This window comes from Triticum aestivum, chromosome 3D (assembly GCF_018294505.1).
Source record: "Triticum aestivum cultivar Chinese Spring chromosome 3D, IWGSC CS RefSeq v2.1, whole genome shotgun sequence".
Classification (NCBI taxonomy): domain Eukaryota; kingdom Viridiplantae; phylum Streptophyta; class Magnoliopsida; order Poales; family Poaceae; genus Triticum; species Triticum aestivum.
Window position 1 is genome coordinate 526,366,030 of NC_057802.1, and position 21,736 is coordinate 526,387,765.

The 21,736-nt window shown below is 43.4% G+C and overlaps 2 protein-coding genes across 8 annotated transcripts; one reads left to right on the plus strand and one right to left on the minus strand.

Moving 5' to 3' along the window:
* The first annotated feature begins 320 nt into the window (after nucleotides 1-320).
* Nucleotides 321-6,133, plus strand: LOC123080229 (snRNA-activating protein complex subunit). Of its 6 annotated transcripts, none has more exons than XM_044503131.1 (11): nucleotides 321-964; nucleotides 1,062-1,114; nucleotides 1,234-1,300; nucleotides 1,391-1,479; nucleotides 1,863-2,337; nucleotides 2,887-2,975; nucleotides 4,583-4,682; nucleotides 4,778-4,873; nucleotides 4,965-5,090; nucleotides 5,179-5,439; nucleotides 5,650-6,133. In XM_044503131.1, exons 1-11 carry the CDS (start codon nucleotides 815-817, stop codon nucleotides 5,929-5,931), a joined length of 1,788 nt encoding a protein of 595 aa, XP_044359066.1. In that variant the 5' UTR covers nucleotides 321-814; the 3' UTR covers nucleotides 5,932-6,133. The 6 variants fall into 6 exon arrangements, with proteins under 6 accessions (XP_044359066.1, XP_044359065.1, XP_044359070.1 ...); XM_044503130.1 differs by having other exon boundaries at nucleotides 322-970; XM_044503135.1 differs by having other exon boundaries at nucleotides 322-964; nucleotides 1,391-1,467; nucleotides 1,872-2,337.
* A 1,118-nt stretch (nucleotides 6,134-7,251) lies between these two features.
* On the minus strand, nucleotides 7,252-8,998 carry LOC123080231 (acyl-[acyl-carrier-protein] desaturase 4, chloroplastic). Of its 2 annotated transcripts, none has more exons than XM_044503136.1 (3): nucleotides 8,748-8,998; nucleotides 8,124-8,670; nucleotides 7,252-8,018 (listed from the first exon to the last, which is right to left on the minus strand). In XM_044503136.1, the coding sequence occupies exons 1-3, from the start codon at nucleotides 8,879-8,881 to the stop codon at nucleotides 7,443-7,445; spliced, it is 1,257 nt and encodes a 418-aa protein (XP_044359071.1). In that variant the 5' UTR covers nucleotides 8,882-8,998; the 3' UTR covers nucleotides 7,252-7,442. The 2 variants fall into 2 exon arrangements, with proteins under 2 accessions (XP_044359071.1, XP_044359072.1); XM_044503137.1 differs by having other exon boundaries at nucleotides 8,757-8,988.
* Between the last annotated feature and the right edge of the window lie 12,738 nt (nucleotides 8,999-21,736).

Genomic DNA, 21,736 nt, shown 5'->3' on the forward strand with positions numbered 1-21,736 from the left:
ATGGTAGATGTGGGGATAGCACAGCATGTTGGCTGAGTTGTTCTCCACCGTTTGTCAGCGTGCTTATCGCTGAGGATTGTAAATATGTAACTTATTGGACTTTGGAGTAATAAACCCTATGATTCTTGGAAAAAAAAAGAACAGATCCGCCCGTGTCTTTTCCAGGAAAAAGAAAAGAAAAGACCACCAATCCAAATCATCAAGAGAAAGAAATCTTATCAAAAATAAAAATTCAAACAGATATAGCAAAGGAAGAAAAGAGGGAGGGACAGGCCCAGCGCACGGGCACGCCACGGTCTCCTCCGCGCAGGAGCACATCCAGCGCCAGGACCGCCGTCGCCCCTACGACCCTACCGCCCCCCGCCGTCCGAAATTCGCGCCCCCCTCGTGGCCGTCCGGTCCGGTCTGCGTTCGGCAGCGTTTTCGGAAAGGTTCCGCGTAGAGGAAAATAAAATCCCCACCGCTCGCCGTTCTCGCCCCGTCCACCCCGCACTCCTAAGCCCTAGGCCGCCGCCGCCGCCACCGCCACCTCTATCGCGCCGACGGGCCACCCTCCACCTTCCTCTACGTCTCTCCCTAGGTCGCGCCCTATTCCCTCCCTGGACGCAGCCCAATAAAAGCTCTGCTCGACCCTTGGCGGCGGCCAGTGAGGCGACGGCGCCGCCCCTCGTTCCACGCGACTCCCCGCGCCCTCGGCAGGCTCGGTCCTAGTTAGAAACCAGGATACAATCGACGTGGGCGTATCCAACTCGACGTGCTTCCGTGCTCATTGGCGGCGAAACCCCGGGAGGGGGAGAGCGAATCGCCCGCGGCGATGGCGGCGGCTGCCGAGGAGGCGGAGTGCTCCGCCGCCGCCGAAGAGCGGCCGCGCGAGCCCTTCGCCCGCGGCGGCCCGGTGTTCATCCCCTACATGGTGGGCCCTGTCTGCACCGTCCCCGAGTTCATCTCCTCCACCCTCCGCGAGGTTCAGGTGCCAATCCACCCCCTTGTCCCCAAACCCCAGCTCTTCGATTCGCCCTAGAGTTTTGGTCTAATGGCATCTTGTTTCCGTTTGCGTGCAGTCCCTGCGTGACGAATTGGGCGACCCGGGGGACGAATTCGTTGACGAGCTCTGGTAATCCCTTGATTTCATCATGCCTTGTCGACAGAAATCCTCTGCAGTCTGCTTAGTGTGTACTTTCATATTAAGGATTTGACATTGCGTGCTGTACTTTGTTTGTGTGTGTTTTGCAGCGTCGATGACCTGAGGGTGCTCTCTGAGGAGGAGCTTGTGGAGCGCGCTCTCCGGGAGGCCATGGAGGTGACCTCTCTACTGCTAATCCACTTGCTCTATTCCCTTTGGTGTCATTGGTATCTTGGTGATGCGAGTTTTTTACCCATGCGTTTGTAGGAGGGCTGGGACTGTGGCGCTCTATCACAATCAGCAGATCAAAGTTCTGGCGCTCCATCACAGCCATTGGATCAAAGGTTAGATGGGGGGTAAGCAGTCTGCTTTGGTTGATGCTTGGTTGCTGTATTTTTTTGGTGTGGTTGATTTCTTATCTTGTATGATGGCTTAGGCAAGTTGGATTAAATGCAACATGAGCAGAGGATGCTTGGAAAATGTTGGCATGGTTGTTACTAGTTAGCCGCCATGCCAATCAAAAAAATTAGCAAGGTAGGCTTTCCCAAGGTGTCTGCTGTAGTATGTTTTACATGTCATGACATGCAAGTCAGAACTCGTAGCAAGAGCACCTGAGAATTAGTGTTGTAGTGACACTTTTGTGAACTTACGCTACCCCTAGCTGCATTTTTGACATTTGATAATTCGCTTTGTTATGCCTTATATGGCTGATATGATCTGATGTGTTCTTTTGGTCTAGCACATGCAGAATGTCAGCGAGTTCCACCCCTGGAAATGAGACTGTCACCTCAAGTGCATCAGCTGAAACACAAAGTTCAGTATCAGCTCCCGGTGATATGGCAATTGGACTGCATGAACCAGAAGGCAGCAATGGGAAAACAAGAGGTGGAAAGAGGAAAACCAGAGAGAGGAATGGAAACAATGGTGCCCTCACCTCAGATTCAACAGCTGAAAGAGAGACATCTGGATCACCTGTTGAGTTGGCGATTGTACCACATGAACCAGAAGGGAGCAAGGGGAAACCCAGAGGCAGAAAGGGTAAAAATGGAACCTCTTCAACTCCATCAATTGAAAGTGAAACACCTGTATTGCCTAGTGAGGATATGTCAGTTGTTCCTCATGATCCAGAAGGCACAGATGGGCAAACAGAACGTAAAAAGGGCAAAAAGAGAGGCAGGCATTTTGATCGGGAAGTTCGAGCGCATATTTTACAGGTATGAAACTCCATTTGTTGCCTACGTGCTTTGTTAAATACATTTTTATAAATCTGTCTTGTGTAGTCAGTGGTAGTTGCTTTATGACTTTGTTGCATCAGTTCAGTTGCAGCATGTTCCTCCTAGATTGCTTTAGGTTTCTGGCTAAGAACCAATGATATACAGGGTTTGGCCATTTTGACAATATGATCAGCTGGTTAATAGAAACTTCTACTGGCGCTGCCAGTTGGTAAGTTTGAAGATAATAAAACAAATCTGCGATAGTTGAAAAAGAACCTAGTTTAATTATGACTGCTATAATATCCAAACATTTCATATTTACCTATTCTACTAGAATAGATTGAATCCTGCAAAATATATCATAGAACCAGGCTTTAATGAGGATTAGGCCCAGGTTTCAGTGATATACATGTACATTGTAAAACATTTCCTGAATATTAGTTAGTGGTAGCCTGTGTGTTCTCTTGTCATTTAAGTGCATTTATAAATGCATCTGTTTTAGCACCTACAAATACTGATCGTTGTTTTGCATCATATTATCATAATCAGGGAAGCTATCTTACTAAAGCAGAGAAGATGGCAGAGATCATGCTAAAACAAGAAGATGACAAACGGGCAGCAAGGCTGCACTCATTCAGGTAATCATTGAATTTTCTTTGCCAATCATTGAATTTTGTTGAATCTTGGTGGGGTGCTATTACCCAAGCCATCACATAGAGATTCGGCCTGCACAACGCTAGATGTAATAACAGTTCGATACTAACTTAACTTTCTGGCATCCTCAATCTCTTACTTATAGAAAGACTTTAGTTTCTAAGATATGTTTTTGTTCAAACATAGCTGCAGAATTTTACGAGGTAGTATTCAGAACCAGATGTGCCCAGTTCATTTTTGTTCTGACTCTCAGATTGAACTCAGAATTCTCGAAGCCTTGGGAACTGCTGAAGAACCTCAATTAAACATAATTAACAGCCTATTATACTCCATATGATTCACATATGTCCTCACCGTGATGTGCGCGCAGACAAAAAACCATTTAATTGAGTTGAAAATAGACTATGCCAACCCTAATCAAAGCACTGAAAGAAACTAATCGCTCTACATCAAGCTACCATGCTGCCCACGCTTCCTCCACGGCTCCACCAACATCAATCCAGGCATGCGTGCTTGTCGTTTAGCAGTGCCCCAACCAGCTTGCTCCCTGAGAAAGCCTTCCTGAGATTAAAAGGAAAAGGTTTGAAGGTTGATCTCTGGGAGACAGCTTTGATAACTAGCTTTCGGATCGAACCGATATGCTACTGGTCCCCGTTCCAGTTTCAAATAAGATGGTTTCTCCTTCTCAGAAAACTTGAGTTTTGACATTATTTAAGAGTAGTGTCCCCACAGCGAGTGCTTCTTGAGCATTTTGGTCAAACTTGCGCTAGTTTATATGTAGGTAAATTGTGGTGTGTTCAGGCAAATTTGGAGGCAATATTTTGTATAACACACCAAATAGATATTTTCCCTCTAAACAAACATAAAAGCAGCATTGTCAGCTGGAGTTGCATAAGGTTGGTTTCACTTCAGCCATTTTAGAATGCATAGATTCAGCCGTTCGTATGCAAGTGTGCGGGAGTTGTACTAATAATAGAGCATATAGATGGAGTAGATGAAATGTGACTTCATAACAGGAACTAGCATAGAGCCTCGTATGTGGAGACGTGGAATGCCAGGAGTACATGAATTGTGAGTTTTGCCTGGAACAAGGTTTCTTTCAGTAGCGTGAAGCTTGGGAAAACAGAAATCAGCATATATTATTTGGGTCACCAGGGAGAAAACTCGCTAATGCATCATACATGCAATCCATGGATAGATATATTGAAACAGGTGTCCTGAGGCTGAGGACACATAATGAAATAGAGGGGGTAATTTTTGTCTGAACTAACGAAAATCATTGTCTGTACTCAAATATTAGCTGGAACCAGCCAGACTGGATTCTTGTTTTCACTAAAATGCTGCTGGCTGAAACTGATAAGGACATTGAAGCTTGCCCTTAGTCTTTGTGTCAAGCTGGACCTAGCGCCTTTGGATTTAGATCCTGATGGCCATGTCGTCATTTACTATTATTACTTAATTACTGAATAACTGCTCAAGAGAAACTAAATAATTTTGTCCTTAATTATCTTATGTTATCCAATTAAGACCATAATATAGATGCTTTCGTTTGATCTGCTCTGTTCCTTACAATATTATTATTTGAGTACAGTGGTGATTCTGTGATGTCCAAAGGCTCTAAGGCATCAGCGGAGAAAATTGACTTGGCAAAATCTCTTAAATACAACGGTGCCCACAATGCCCCTTGGAAGGTATGGTTTTATCATTTGCGACATGCAAACATTTCTTTACAGAAGTTCTTTTTGTTTTCAGAAATTTTCTCTTCTCAACGTTTTTTTTGTTCCAGAACAAAGCTTCGAAATCTGACGAACACATACCTATAGTTTATCCAGAAGCAATTCTTTGTGTTGAAATTTATGAGCGCAGGCATGGCTCTGTGAAAGTAATTTCTTGGAACTTTAGTTACATGTTCTTATCTTTATGGTGAAATATGCGTAGATTAAGTTTTGTTGTGATCTCTTTCCCCTGTGCAGAATCAGGAATTTCTTGTTTTGGGGAGCCAGCTCCTCACAGATCTGAAGGACAATATTTACTGTTCGACTAATAAGTTGATGGAGTTGAACAAGCTACATAATCATTCTGGCTTTTTTCTTATTGAGGTACGCTTTCTTTAGTTCTTTTGCAAATCTATGATGACACACTATTACAGAAGGGTTGAGGCTTTGCTAATCTCCACTCTTTTATCAGGACACGTTCTACAATGACACGAGACATTATTCTGCGGTTGATTACAGTAAACCTATAGTTGACTGGCTTGACAATTCCAGTGATGAGGTGGCAGAGAAGTGGGACGCCATTAGTTCTGGCGTGTTAAAGAAACGACAAAAGGACTTATTGAAGGGCTTGAATATTTCGAATGTGCCCGAGTTTAAATCTGCGGACATGCAAAGTACCTACTTTTCAGACCTGCACTTCCGGCTTGGTGCTGGGTACCTCTACTGCCACCAGGTTCCACTCTTATTCTCTTCATTATATCTAACCAGTCTCATTGTTGTTGAGAAAAAGATTTGGTGTCTAGAATCTAAGATAAGATAACTTAGAACTGCCATACTGTGTGACGCTTAATATTCAATTTGTGCAGAAAAAAAATGCACAGTTTATATTAAAGAAAAAGAACCGGTATCATTTCCCTCATGTCTCTGGCCTGCACAATTTCAGGGGAACTGCAAGCACACGTTCGTGATTAGAGACATGAGGCTGATCCACCCGGAGGACACCCAGAACCAAGCGGAGTACCCTCTCATGACGTTCCACATGCAGAGGCGTTTCCAGAAGTGTTCAGTGTGCCAGATCTACCTCGCCACGAAGATGACGGTGGACGATAAATGGGCTCCCAATAATCCCTGCTATTTCTGCAAGCAGTGCTACTACCTCCTCCACTACAAGGAGGACGACTCGCTGTTATACCATCATACCGTGTATGATTACTTCCAAGAGTAGAAGGTTTCTTTTCTTTTCCATACCGAAAGCCATGAAGGCCTGGCTTTTACCGCTGGTTCTCTCTTTGTGTACAGTATATTCAATTTTGAAGGTTTTATAGGGAATTTATTTTTGAAGGGTTTGATGTGTATTTTTTGGCTGCATACGTTTTTGAATTTTGAAGGTCACTGGGTGTGTAAATATATGAACCGCCTTTTCCAAATTATACTCTCTATACTGCCCATTGATTGCTAAGGCTGCGGGAGCTTGTGGCACCTCTCCACATCTGTCTCCTTGGACACCGTTGTGGCGCCGCTGCTAAGTCTTATTTGAATTTTTGCGACAACATACATCGATGTTGTGTGTCAATGTATTAGTTTTTTTGAATTTTTTCAAATATTTTTGAATTTGCAACGGGTCCGGTGCACCGGTGGCACCATTTGCTCTGATGCATCACATGCGTTCTGTTGTTACTAAGCATGGGGCTATAGCCGTAGCTACCCCAAGCCTGTCTCTCCCATTGGGCCCAACCGTGGTAGAAATTTCGGTGTGTCTAGCGCATATCTAGATGTGCCTTAGTTATTGCACATCTAAGTGGGTGAATCAAGCATAAAAATAATAAAAAAAAGAAAAAATATCCACACAAATCTTGATGTAAGATCAATGAAATGGGGTTTAGATGTGCAATACTTATGGCACATCTAGATGTGCTTTAGCAAAACTGTAGAAATTTCTAGAGATTAGCATGGCCCTACAGCTAGCATGGTGTGAAGTATGTATCTGCAAGTTTTTCTTTTCTTTCAAGATTTACGGATAATAACACACTATATCCCACCTTGTCGTATAAACTCCTGTTGGCCTACCAACAAGCCGCTGGGGAGTTCTTGTGCTTGTAGTCGTAGCTAGGTGGTTTACGGATCTGGATGTAATTTTTATTATTTCTAGTATTTGTTGTATTACTATGATTGAAGATGAATAGATTGAAAGTTTTTCCCCGAAAAAAAAGAACATGCTACAGCATTTAAGTGATACTAGCTGAGTTATTTCTTTGAATTTATAATTAGTTCCCTTTAGTCTAGTGTCGAATCGACTAGGGAGAAACTATCTCATGTCAATTAGATATGTGTTTCTTGCTTATCATGGCTTCAAAATAACTTCAGACTCATCCACGAAAAACAACAACTTCAGGCTTACCCAGGAAAAATTATAACTTCAGTCTTGGTTAGAAAGCAAAGACTGGAGCAACAATAAACCGGAAATAGTTTGAAAAAAGAAACCCGGTAATAGAGTAGTCTGTTTTCATCCAGGCAGGTAAGCCACCTTTTTTTTGAGGGGCAGATATTTTTTAGAATCACAACGTGCTTTATTGCATGAGATAAGATCAACGTTTACAGGAATACATAAATGTTCCAGAGGGGAATCTAACCTTCTTATTTTTAGGGGCGGAGGGGAATCTAACCAATTTTTTTTTTGAGGATGGGAATCGAACCAAACATACGCAAGTCTACGTATAAGGCATAGAAACCCATGCTTCAGCCCACCATGACGTGCCTATCGAAGATCCAACTGAAGCGGGCCGGCCTGAGCTCGCTACGGGCCGCCCTCTGGTGTGCCAGCTCCTCCATCCTCCGTATCTTGGGCGGGAGCCCGCACACGTATTCCTGCGCGCGGCGGCCCTCTCCAGAGAGTCCGGCGAGCTCTGCCACCCGCCACCTGCGCACGAAGTGCTCCACCAGATCGCCGTAGTCCCTCGCCGTGTACACGCCGGCACGCTGCGCCACGGCGGAGAATCGCTCGAACAGGCTGCCATCGGCGTCGCGGCCGTCGGACATGAGCAGCCCCGGCATGGTGACCTTGCCGCGCATGACGTGCGCCAGCGCGCGCACCATGCCGTCGGGGTCCACCTCGAAGAGCTTGGCGCACACCCTGGTGTAGCCCGCCTCGTGCCTCTTCTCGTCGGCGGCAATCACGCCGCAGATCTTGGCGAGCGCCTGGTCGCCGTGCTGCCCGGCGAGCCTCGCCGTGTGCACGTGGGAGACGAAGGTCGCGCGCTCCTGGAACGCGCCGTAGATCACGCTGTGGTACGGGCTCTTGGGCACCAGCATTTCCTTCACAGCAAAACAACATATATAATGTTTAATTAACCAGTGCACAAGTTGGTAGTGCACTGAGTACGTATGGTGCAACTGTGTTTATGTGCGTATATTACGTACCATGCCGTTGCGGAGGAGGTGGTGGACGGTGGTCTCGACCTGGCGCATGTCGACGCGGCCGGAGAGGTAGAGGTAGCGGTTGAGGAGGTCGCCGTGGCGGTTCTCCTCGGCCGTCCAGCCGCGGATCCACTGCGCCCAGGGGAGGCTGCTGGCGCCGGTGTCATCCGCGGTGCCCTCCGTGCGGTTCCCCATGCTCTGGTACGACGGCAGCGCCTCTTCCGTCACCATATTACCCACCAGGCAGACCAGGATCTCGTCAGGCACGCCGGCGGCTCCCATGCGCAGCGCAGCCACGCCCTCCGTGAAGGCGGACAGGGCCTCCTCCTCCGACGCGCCGGGTGCCGCGACGGAGCACGGCAGGAAGTCGTGCGGCTGCCACGAGGACTCCACAGGGTTGAGCAGCGGGAGCATGTTCTCCGCCACCCAGCCGTTCAGCGACTGCACGATCTCCACCTGCTCCCGCGGCACCGGCGCGCACCCCATGTCGACGCTTCTCGGCGGGGCCTCCACCGCCGCGGCCGCGGCCGCGGTCCATCTCGTCGCCAAACTGGCCGCGGCAGAGCTAATTAGTTAGTGGAGCTGCATGCATATAGCTCGGAAGTTGCACACTTGCATTGCATATACCTGCTGCACCTAGGATTTGCAGGGAAGAGGATCCATCCGAGGCGCGTGGCTCTCCCCGAGCCCGCGTCGCTCTTGTTGGAGAAGAAGCAGGAGAACCTCGCCGACGTGCCTACTGCTAGCCCCAGCTTCGCCATCGATCACCAATACCCGCGTTGTTGCTAAATATAGGAATGAATCTTAGCTTGCACACAGGGTGCGGTGCACATCTATATAGGCGAGTCGGAAGGATAGAATGCACCGGCAAAAGTATGATGGGAAACAGGAAGGGGAGCATATGGAACAGCCATCCCCAATGAATGCGCCGCAGAGCTACGACATCAATGGCGCACATGCACGTATGACAGAGTGACAGTACTAGATTCGGCGCAAGTTCGTGTTGATCCCGGAGAAACGTTTCCAACCCACACCCCTGCCATGTCTGTGAGTCCATGCTCACGTTTGACTCTTGATTGACATGCAGAAGAAGTGGACACCACACTCTGAGAGCATTAAACGTTTCCAACCCACCCCTGCCATGTCTGTGACTCCATGCTCACGTTTAACTCCTTGACTGACATGTCAAAGAAAGGGATAGACTAGAGGTCAGTCGACCGAAAACTGATTTTGAGTCCGGCCATTCGTTTACAGCCGTCGGATGCAGAACCAACGGTTAGATGGCTTTCTTCAACCTCCTTTCTCCCCTTTCTTCTTCCCTAGAACACCACCAGTGGCAGATCTAGAATCTCAGCACTCGGGGTGCCACAATTCAAGTTTTGCGAAAATTTACACTATATATAGTACAATTTGGTCTAAACATCCTTGTAACCTCTACAAACAGTTTTAAAATAATGAGGTAAAAGCACCCCAGGTACCCTAACTTGCATGGAATGTGATAATTTAGTATCAAACTTGTAAAATGCAACTCCACCATACCCCAACTTGCACTGTATGTGACGATTTGGTCCCGGGCCTATCACAGCGCGACAATTGGCAGCCACGTGGCCAGACCGTCCTCGCCTGCACTTTTACAAAAAAAACACCCTGCCCACTTGTCTAATTAACCCGCGCTACAAATCTGTGTGAAGTTTCACACCGGATCTGAAACGGAGGAAATATTGACTCCTCGCAAAAACAAGTACAGGTGCAGAGCAAGCTGGCTCGCGGTTGGAGTGCAGGTGCGCACCAGGTAAGCTGGCTCGCGGTTGGAGTGCGTAGCGTAGTGTCCAGGCCAGCTGTTCTGTTTGTTTGTCCCCGGGCCAGCCGCAGCTGTGTCATGGCATGGTAGTAGCCACATCGATTCATCGCCCTACTGCCTCTGATTGTATGCAGCCTACTGCCAGCTCGGCCTCCACTACCGTGCCGCAACTCGCGCAGCATGTGTGTATAGCGCAGACGATCTTGCTATTTTTTTCTGCTGCACGAGCCATACACAACGTCACATCGGATGGATTCCATCAAGGTTTTTCTAGAAACCATACATGTATATTTTTAAAGATCATATGTTGCCAATCCTAAATGAAAAATGTACTCGTACGTACAATTTTCTGGTATACTTGCCTTACACGTGAATATTCCGCATGACCTTGAGAGCACGCCAAAACGTCAGGCGCATGAAATATCGATTCACCTCCGTCAATTTGAAGACAGACCAATGTATGTGTATGAATACATGTATAAATATGAGTATTGTGATGTGCAGTATAATAAGATCAAGTAGTGCCCCTACAACTTCAGATAGTTGAGACCAGTGGCGGAGCTAGACGGGGATGTTTGGGGGCCAAAAAGATAAAACACCAATTTTCAGGGCCAAAAATACCCTATGTTTTGAATCTCAGCCATCCCCCAAAAAAAATCTTCACAAACTAGTCAAAGCTGGGGGGGGGGGGGGGGGGGGGGGGGGGGGGGGGGGAGGGGGGCTGTGGCACCTCCAGCATTGTACATAGCTCCGCCAGTGGTTGAGACGGATAATTTAAAAAAAATCAGCTATGATTTCTTTTTCATTTTGTGTGTAATCCTGCCGAGAAAATGATATCTATTTTTCACTTTGTTGTTTTGAGAGTTGAGACTCACTCTGTGCATATGAAAACCGAACCGAAAAATCATAACGAAAATAAACCGAACCGAACCGAACTAATTTTACGGTTTTTATGGTTTCTGATTTCGGTATGGTATGAACTTTTCATATAGATTTGAACTTTGGTTTTTATGGTATATACCCAAAAACAAAACGGTTAACCGAATAAACCGAAGTAAAAAAATACATTTATATTTCTTGAGATGAACAACCATACAAGTTGTCATTTTTCTTGTACATGAGTCAAATTCCCTACTAAGAACATAACTTTTTCTTGTAACATAGTCATTTTTCTCTTTTAAAATGCTAAGCACGTCCATAACCATCAATAGATGAATCAATGCATGCACATATACTTACATATATAGTTATATACTATTTTTTGTAAAATAGTATGTGTTTTGAGTCATAAATTTGCAAATAATTATTACGTCATTTTCAATTTTGCGTCAACTTTGGTTATTATGGTATATACCGAAACCATACCAAGTAATTTGGTATATACCGAAACCGAACCGTATTTTAATTTCATACCATATTTACCGAAGTATTAATACCGTACAAACCAAAAAACCGTATAAACCGAACCATGTAAACCGAATAAACCAAACGCACAGAGTGAGTTGAGACCCTGTAAGAACCTCTATGATTGCGTTAATGAAATCAAGGAGAAAATCCCTTCCATTAGAAAACCCGTGAATATTCACATACACCTAGTAATTAGTATGTGCGGATGAAGATGTATGTGTGATAAGTGGTACGTAAATCGGCAATTTAATCATTTTCTTGTACGTCTCAGAAAAGGGGGCATCTATGCGTGGACGTGCAGCATTGGCGGACCTAGAGGGTGTGCCGTGGCACACCCAGCATTTTGCAGGGTTTTTTCACTATATGTCATCTTTTTCTGATTTTGTTGGTTTTACAGTAGTAGAACTAATTCACCTGAAGCTGTACACGTATATGCAAACCTAGCAAACCATAGAAGCAGCTTGATTGATTTTTTCTACTAGCAACACTACGTGTGTGTCCAGCCAAAGACTCCCGTAGATACATGAGCCCGGTAGAAGCTAGCTAGATCAATTCCATCGATCAACTCAAACTCTAGCTGCGACTCGTGTAGATTGCAAACAGAAAAAACGAAAAAAATTAGGACTCTTCAATCTACCATGTTATTTTTCGAGACAACTTTGATCTACCCCGTGATATTTTCAATGTTCTTTTTTGCAAAAAGGATCAAATCAATTATAAAGATTCACCGGAAGTACAAAACACCTCAAGCATAATAAAAATTACATCGAGGGCCATGGATCACCGAACGACCAGCCACCGTCAGAACGAGCCGCCGACGCGCCGCTATCGCCGCTCCCCTACCGGAGCCGGTCTGACCTTGTCGATAACAGCCGGGAAGTCTTCGTGCACGTGCCCCGAAGGACCGGCGCCCCGAAGCCGCAGTCGTCGCTGTTGAATCCTTGAATAGATCTGAAGAACCTGGCACCAAATATCGCCGTTGTGTGCGCACGACGAGAAATCCTAATCTCACCGCCCCGAGGAGCTGGTAAGAATCTATGCCGAAGCTCCATCTAATCCGTCCCAACGGACGAACTTGAGGAGGATCGGAGCTCGGAAGACTGACTCGATGAAGAAGCCTCGTCATCCGTCCAAGCGCCGCCCCTGCAAGAACTAAAACACTACCTATCTACTAGCCGGATTCGCGACACTAGAAATCCCTTCCCCGCCACCGGCCACCGGAGCGGCAGGCGGAGGGGAGGTGAATCCACGGACTCGCTGGTGAAGATCGAGGGGAGGAAGTCTTTCCCTAATTGCCTTGCGAGAGGGGAAGAAAAGCTAGGTATAACAAGATTAGATATTTTCAATGTTGACCCATACATTTTCTCCTGCATTCGTCCACGGACAAATGGGGATCAGTTCACGGACACGAATGCGGGAGCCAGCCAGCCAAACCTAATCACCCGTCTCGACTGCTCGTCTGCATTTCGGACATCGCCGCTCCCCATGCTTCCCTTCCCTCGGCCACTCGCCTTGTCGCCCGGTCCCTTCCCCTCCTTTCGCCACTGGCCGTCCGCCCCGAAACGCTTGCCATTGACCGGCTAGATGCATGGATCACCTGCCTCAGTTGCCCGCTGGTCCGTGGAAATAGGACATTGCAACCCATTTAAGCCCACATTCTTGTTCGTTTAAAGACATAAAAACTATTAATCATTTGAACAAAACAATCATCACTGTTTTGTTGTAATTGTAGGACTCTTAATTCTTGTTTTGTTGTACTTGCATAACTCAAGACAAAGAGGATTGGTAGTATTATGTCCATTTTGTTGAAAACATGAGGTCAAATAAAGAAGGTTGCAACTAAAGGGCAAACCGAAGTTATTCTTGTGTATCTTTCATGCAAGACTAGTTGTATTGTGATTTAGCAAATTTGAAATTATTTTCTGGAACGTAATATTGTGAGACTTGATTGAGCTATTTGTGTTATTACCCGTTTCTCTCTACCACGGGCAGTTCATCGAATATCGTCATTATTGCCTTTCACTTGCACGACCGAACGATAAGAAAATAATAATAATGCAAGAGTGCCGTGGACTAAGTTGGAATCTGCAAACATTTTATTCAACAGGAGAAGACAAGGTAAAATGGTCTGAGATCAACAATTATGCATATGAGAGCCACTCAACATTTCCATCGTGGTCTTCTCCTTGGTACGACTCAATAAACAGAAAAGAAATTCAGAGAAACACAATGATTTTTTTTTGAAGTTTTTGATTTTCTACAACAAGCAAATAAAAGGGAAAAGCAAAAACGAGAAAAACTATTTACACGGGAAAGCTCCCAACAAGCAAAAGAAGAACAAGGAAATCTTTTTGGGTTTTCTTTTTAATGCTACAGCTAACTACTCTAGAAAGAAAAATAAAAAAGAAGTAGGAAATATTTTTGGATTTTCTCAAAGTTTTTTAAACAGACAAGAAGAAAGCGAGAAAATAAATCTAACATGGATAATACAATGAAAAAGTGTGAACACCGACAACTAAAATGTGTGAACATGAATGTAAAGTCGGTGACACATACTCCCCCAAGCTTAGGCTTTTGGCCTAGCTTGGCAATCAATCAATAGCATGCATAATAGTCGGAGTGGTAGCTCACGGCTCTTGGTGCGGATGTCTCAGCCTGCCGTGCAGCCACAACCGCCGCATTGTGGGCTCGGGCCTCGATCTCAAGAACAAAATATCTTCCCCTGCTATGATAATCAAAGAGAGGAGGTGCAGGCAAATATGTGTATACGACGGACTCTTGATTAAACAACAATTTGTAGGTGAAATTATTAGGTTTACCCTTAAGGATCTTATCACACTTCATAGCATCAAAGTCTAAATACTGCGTGGGTAAAATAGGGTCATATGGTAAAGGTGGAACACCCAGCTCTCTTGCTAAGCGTGTGGCATAAATTCCACCATAAAAATAATCACTATTAGCGTTGTGTTGCAACCTACATGCAACAATCGCTCCAAGATTATAGCTTTTGTCACCGGTGAGAGCGGCGCGTATGAGGCTCAAGTCTGGGGCACAAAGTGTACTACAATCTTGTTTGCCTACAATACATTTCCCATTGAATAATGCAAAGTACTGAATTGCGGGAAAATGAATGCTCTTTATTCTACCTTGCGTCACTCCCCTATTCTCACCATAGCAAAGGCTAGATAAAAATGTTTCGAACTCAGCTCTTGGTGGTTTGTCAAGCGAACCCCAGAATGGAATTTTGCAGTGGTGAGCAAACCTTTCTAGTGATATGGTAAATGAATTTTCATACAGTTTAAATGACACCCTAGACTCACGGGGATGGAATTTAAATCCTTTGACAAATGACTCAGTGAGAGTGTGGTGTTGATTGCACTTATCTGAAATGTAGGGACCGAGATCGGCATTGTGAACATATTGTTCAAATTCCTTTTTAATGCCCACACTCACCATATACTCGTCGCATGGCCATAAGCATGTTTTGGTGGTAGCATCTCATATGGAACTCTCACTTGGTTCAACATAAGACCGACGAACAGAGCTGTCACTAGAGGATGCCTCCAAAGATCTCCTCTTCGAAGACCTCCTTCCAAAGAGGTTCATCATATTCACGTACAATGTTCTGAAAAAAATTAGGTGACAAAAGTTTATCAGCAAAACCTTACAAAATTGGTATCAACTGCTCATAGGGATGCCTAGAGGCCATAGCAAGCATTCAAACTACTTAGAACTCTAAGAATTCAACATGCAATCTCATCTATAGCAGCACCAAGAGTAGCTAATTATTCAAAATATAGACCACTAAAACAAAGACTAATTGGACAAACGGAGAAGTCACATACCAAGCAACAATCCCCCGAAACAGTTTCGGAAACGGAGCTTCGAGCAAAGAGATCAAAAACCGCTGGTTTGAGAGCAAGAACACGAGAGAGAGAGCAATGGTGATTTTTTTCTGGAGGTAGGCGATGATGTGGGATGAAGAGATAAGTGAGGGGCCCACGTGGGGACCAGCACCCACCAGGGCGCGCCTGGGAGTCCTAGCGCGCCCAGGTGGGTTGTGCCCACCTGGTGCACCTCCCTCTTATATTATTTGTGCCAGAAATTCTTAAATATTCAGAAAAAATTGTATTAAATTTTCAGAGCATTATGAGAACTTTTATTTTTGGGTTATTTTTTTATTGCACAGGAAATTCAGAAAACAGACAAACATGGCATTTTATTTTATTTAACTAGTAGGAACAAAAAATAAAAGGTAGGGACAAAAGGTAGTGCTCACTACATTCATCAACTTCATACCTCTAAAAAATAATCCATTAACAAGGTTGATCAAGTCTTATTAACAACCACTTTCGATTAGCATGAAACCGAAGAACTTTCGTAAATCACTAAGTTACCTCAACGGGGATATGAATGTCCCCAACAATAAGCATTTAATATTTCTTTTTAACAGTAGGTAGAGGTATTTGAAAACTTCCAATAGTGATTGTCGAAGATTTTTCAATAACATTAATACCATTCACTTGGAATTGTTTCTTTGGAAAGTGCACCGTATGCTCATTACCATTGATATGAAAAGTGACCTTGCTTTATTGCAATCAATAACAGCCCCTGCAGTATTCAAGAAGGTTCTACCAAGGATAATTGACATGTTGTCGTCCTCGGGCATCTCAAGTATAACAAAGTCAGTCAAAATAGTAACATTAGCAACAACAACGGGCACATCCTCACAGATACCGATAGGTATGACAGTTGATTTGTCAGCCATTTGCAAAGATATTTCAGTAGGTGTGAGTTTCTTCAAATCAAGTCTTTTATATAAAGAGAAAAGCATAACACTAACACTAGGTCCTAAATCACATAAAGCAGTTTTCACATAGTTTCTTTTGATGGAGCAAGGTCTAGTTGGTATTCCCGAATCTCCAGGTTTTTTTAGGTATCCCATCTTTAAAAGTATAATTAGCAAGCATGGTGGAGATTTCAGCTTCCGGTATTTTTCTCCTATTAGTGATGATGTCTTTCATGTACTTTGCATAAGGAGGCATTTTCAAGATATCAGTCAAGCGAGTACGCAAAAAGACTGGCCTCAACATTTTAGCAAAGCGTTCAAATTCTTCATCATCTTTCTTTTTAGTTGACTTAGGTGGAAAAGGCATAGGTTTTTGAACCCCATTTCTGTTTCTTTACCGTGTTTTCTAGCAATAAAATCTCTTTTATCATATCGTGTATTCTTGGGTTGTGGGTTATCAAGATCAACAGCTGGTTCTATTTCAACATCATTATCTGGTTCTTTTTCATTGTTTGGTTGATTATCTTCATGAACATCAGCATTATCTTTTTCATTATCACTAGGTGAATGTTCATTACCAGATTGAGTTTCAGCATCAGAAATAGAAACATCATTATCATTATCAGGAGGTTTTTCTACTTCAGGTTCACTAGAAGCATGCAAAGTCCTATCATTTTTCTTTTTCTTCTTCTTTTTAGAAGGACTAGGTGCAGTGGTGTTGTTCCTTTGTGAATCCTGTTCAATTCTTTTTGGGTGTCCCTCAGGATAAAGTGGTTCCTGAGTCATTTTACCTCCTCTAGTTACAACTCTAACATCAAAGTCATGTATGTTGTTATTCATTTCAACAAGAAGTTCTCTTTGAGATTTAGCAACTTGTTCTAACTGGGTTTGTACCATAGAAGCATGCTTTCCCACACCTCTAACATCATTTGAGATTCTAAATAGCAAGTCACTCAAGCGAGCAATCATATCGGAATTATATTTCAATTGTGTCATAATATTTGCATTGAAGTGATCTTGCTTTCTAATATAATTCTCAAACTCATAAAGGCATTGGCTAGGGTGCATATTATGAGGATTATCATTATCATTGAATTTCATTAGAGACTTTACCTCTACCACCTTAGGCAGTGGTGGTTTATCAAGCCCATGTATTTCTTCAATAGGAGGTAAATTTTTGACATCCTCAGCTTTAATACCTTTTTCCTTCATAGATTTCTTTGCCTCTTGCACATCTTCAGGACTGAGATATAATATAGCCCTCTTCTTCGGAGTGGGCTTAGGCGGTGGTTCGGGAAGAGTCCAATCATCATAATTTTTCAATATGTTATTCAATAATTCTTCAGCTTGCCCAATAGTTCGTTCCCTGAAAACAAAACCAGCACAACTATCTCCCCTCGTCTTAGAGGGAAAAATCTTAGTCTTAGCATCCTTCAGATTCTTCATAGTGATAAATTGATAATAATCCAAAGAATATTTGTAAGTATTTGCAGCTGAGTTGTCAAAACCACACCTGGATATTAATTATCTATAGCACGGTGATCAGTAGCAAAGTAGTATGATAGTTTTGATAATAGTAGCAGCATCAATAGTAACGATAGCAGTAGTAACTTAGCATAAACAATATAGGATAAATTCGTAGGCATTGGATGAATAATTTGTTGGATGATATTCATCGTGTGACATTCATAACCTAGGGCGATACAGCACTAGCTCCAGTTCATAAATATAATGTAGGCATGTATTCTGTAAATAGTCATACGTGCTTATGGAAAGAACATGCATGCCATCTTTTGTCCTACCCTCCCGTGGCAGCGGGGTCCTATTGGAAACTAAGGGATATTAAGGCCTCCTTTTAATAGAGAACCAGAACAACGCATTAGCACACAATGAATACATGAACTCCTCAAACTACGGTCATCACCGGGAGTGGTCCCGACTATTGTACTTCGGGGTTGCCGGATCATAACACGTAGTAGGTGACTATAACTTGCAAGACCGGATCTAGAACATGGATATAATGTGATACATTGGAGTAATTTATGAAGTATTCATGCTATAATATTATCATTCTTGGATTTTTTACAATCATTTTATAGCAACTTTATATCATTTTTTGGGACTAACCTATTGAGCAAGTTCCCAGTGCCAGTTGCTGTTTTTTGCTTGTTTTTTACATCGCAGGAAATCAATATCAAACGGAGTCCAAACACCGCGAAACTTTTTGTGGATTTTTTATGGACTAGAAGACTCCCAATGGGCTAGAGCAGCACCTGGGGGGGGGGGTGCCCTGAGGGGGGCACAACCCACCAGGGCGCGCCTGGGGGCCCAGGCACGCCCAGGTGGGTTGTGCCACCTCGATGGCCTCCCGCACCCCCTCTTTGCCCTATAAAATCCCAAATATTCCAAAAGCCTCGGGGTTAACCTAGATCAGAAGTTCCGCTGCCGCAGGCCCCTCTAGCCACCGAAAACCAATCTAGACCCCATTCCGGCACCCTGCCGGAGGGGGGAATCATCTCCTGTGGCCATCTTCATCATCCCGGCGGCCACCATGGTGAGGAGGGAGTAGTGCACCGTCGGGGCTGAGGGTTTGTACCAGTAGCGCCCGGCGGCCACCACGGTGAAGAAGGAGTAGTGCACCGTTGGGGCTGAGGGTTTGTACCCCATTGTGGCACCCTGCCGGAGGGGGAATCATCTCCGGTGGCCATCTTCATCATCACGGCGGCCACCACGGTGAGGAGGGAGTAGTGCACCGTCGGGGCTAAGGGTTTGTACCAGTAGCTATGTGTTTAATCTCTCTCTCTCTCTCTCGTGTTCTTGAGATGTCACGATCTTGATGTATCACGGGCTTTGTTAATATAGTCGGATCATATGGTGTTTTTCCCCTATCTATCTTGTTGTGATGAATTAAGTTTCCCCTTTGAGATTTCATTTAAGGATTGAATACTTTTATGGATTTGAGATCACTTGATGTATGTCTTGCAATCGAATACTCGTGGTGACAATGGGGTATCGTATTGATTCACTTGATATATGTTTTGGCACTCAACTCGCGGATTCCCGAGGTGACATTGGGGTAATCTATGCATAGGGGTTGATGCACGTTCTTGTCTTTGTTTCTCCGGTAGAAATCTTGGGGCACTCTTTGAAGTTCTTTGTGTTGGATTGAGTATTATGAATATGAATTTGCTTTGGTGTTATTTTAGTACAAACTCTAGGATAGATCAAACGGAAAGAATAGCTTTATGTTATTTTAGTACGAACTCTTGAATAGATTAAACGGAAAGAATAGCTTTGAGGTGGTTTCATACCCTACAAACAATTTTGTTCTTATGTTGTCCGCTAGATATGAGCTTTGGAGTGATTCTTCCTTGCACTTTGAGGGATGGTTATATGATCCAATTATAGTAGCACTGTTGGGAGATTGCACTAGCGAAAGTACGAACCCTAGGCCTCATTTTCAAGCATTGCAATACCGTTTTGTGCCCGTTTACTATTTGCTACCTTGCTGTTTTTATTTATTCAATTTCTAAATATATATTTCTACCATCAATATTACACTTTTATTACCATCTCTTCGCCGAACTAGTGCACCTATACAATTTGCCATTTTATTGGGTGAGTTGGGGACACAAGAGATTTCTTGTATTTGGTTGCAGGGTTGTTTGAGAGAGACCATCTTCATCCTACACCTCCCACGGATTAATAAACCTTAGGTCATCCACTTGAGGGAAAATTGCTACTGTCCTACAAAACTCTGCGCTTGGAGGCCCAACACGTGTCTATGAGAATAAAGTTGCGTAGTAGACATCAAGCCCTTTTCTGGCGCCGTTGCCGGGGAGGTTAGGTAAGCGGCACTCACATCTCGTCAACGAAGCTCTTTTCTGGCGCCATTGCCGGGGAGATGAGTGCTTGAAGGTATATCTTTAGATCTTGCAATCGAATCTTTTAGTTTCTTGTTTATCACTAGTTTGGTTTATAAAAGAAAAGTACAAAAAAATGAAATTGAGGTTGCATCATATTATTCATCTTTATAATGTATTTCGTGAAAATGATGGAAAGGAAAATTGTGCTCAATTGATAGAAGAAGAATTCAATAGAATGTTTGGTATAAATGATGAGCATGATTGCAATGTTGTTAGTATGAATTCTTTGAATAGCCATGATGCTAATGATATGCAAAGCCATAAGCTTGGGGATGTTATGTTTGATGAAGATGATATTTTTAGTCCCCCAATATTTGATGTGAGAATTTGTTATAATGATTGCATGCCTCCTATTTATGATGATTATAATGATGAAAGTGGATTTGGAGAGGTCATGGCTTTATTTAATGATGAATTCACTATTTTGGATGAGGCTTCAATTGACTATGAGAACAAGGTTGCTATATATGATGATTATGGTGATGACATGTATGATATATTGAATAATGATAACCATGAAACTTGTCATCATGATTTTAATTTTCACTCTCATGATAGTTATTTTGTTGAGTTTGCTCCCACTACTATTGATGAGAAGAAATTTGCTTATGTGGAGAGTACTGAGTTTTCTATGCTTTTGTGTCATGAAAGGAATGCTTTATGTGATGGTTATTGTTGAATTTCTTCATGATGCTACTGAAAATTATTATGAGGGGGGAACTTATGCTTTGTAGGAATTGCAATAATATCAAGTTTCCTCTCTATGTGTTGAAAGTTTTGAAGTTATGCTTGTTTTGCCTTCCTATGCTAGTTGATTCTTGTTCCCATAAGTTATTTGCTCATAAAATACCTATTCATAGGAAGTGGGTTAGACTTAAATGTGCTAGTCATATGCTCCATGATGCTCTCTTTGTGTTTCAATTCTTATCTTTTATGCGAGCATCATTGAAATCATCATGCCTAGCTAAAAAGGCATTAAAGAAAAGCGCTTGTTGGGAGACAACCCAACATTTAACCCTATTGTTTTTGTGTGTTAACATGATTAAGCTACTGTAGTAATCATGTTTTATAGCTTTTGTTTCAATAAAGTGCCAAGTAAAGCCTTTGGGATAGTGTGGATGATAGTTGACTTGATTCTGTGCAAAAACAGAAACTTTTGCTTCCAGAAAAAGAATTGTTTAAATTCACCGGAACGTGATAAAATTCTGATTTTTTTACAAATGATTTATATGCAAATTCTCTATGTTTTCCTTCATTTTCAATTTTTTTGGTGTAGCAGAAGTATGGTTATTCTGCAATTCATTACAGACTGTTATGTTTTTGACAGATTCTGTTTTGGATGCATAGTTTGCTTGTTTTCTAGTTTCTATGGCTTATATTGCTCAATATAAATTGTGGAAATGATATGCTACAGTAGGAATTGTGTGGAAACAATTATGAATCTTGTCTTTGACATTACCAAAGTGAAATGGTTTGCTCTTTATCATACTAACCTATCTCACGAAGTTCCGTTAAGTTTTGTGTGATTGAAGTTTTCAAGTTTTGGGTGAGATGTCGATATGAGGAGAATAAGGAGTGACAAGACCCTAAGCTTGGGGATACCCAAGGCACCCCAAGTTAATATCCATGGAATATCCAAGCAACTAAGCTTGGGGATGCTCTGGAAGGCATCCCCTCTTTCGTCTTCAACATT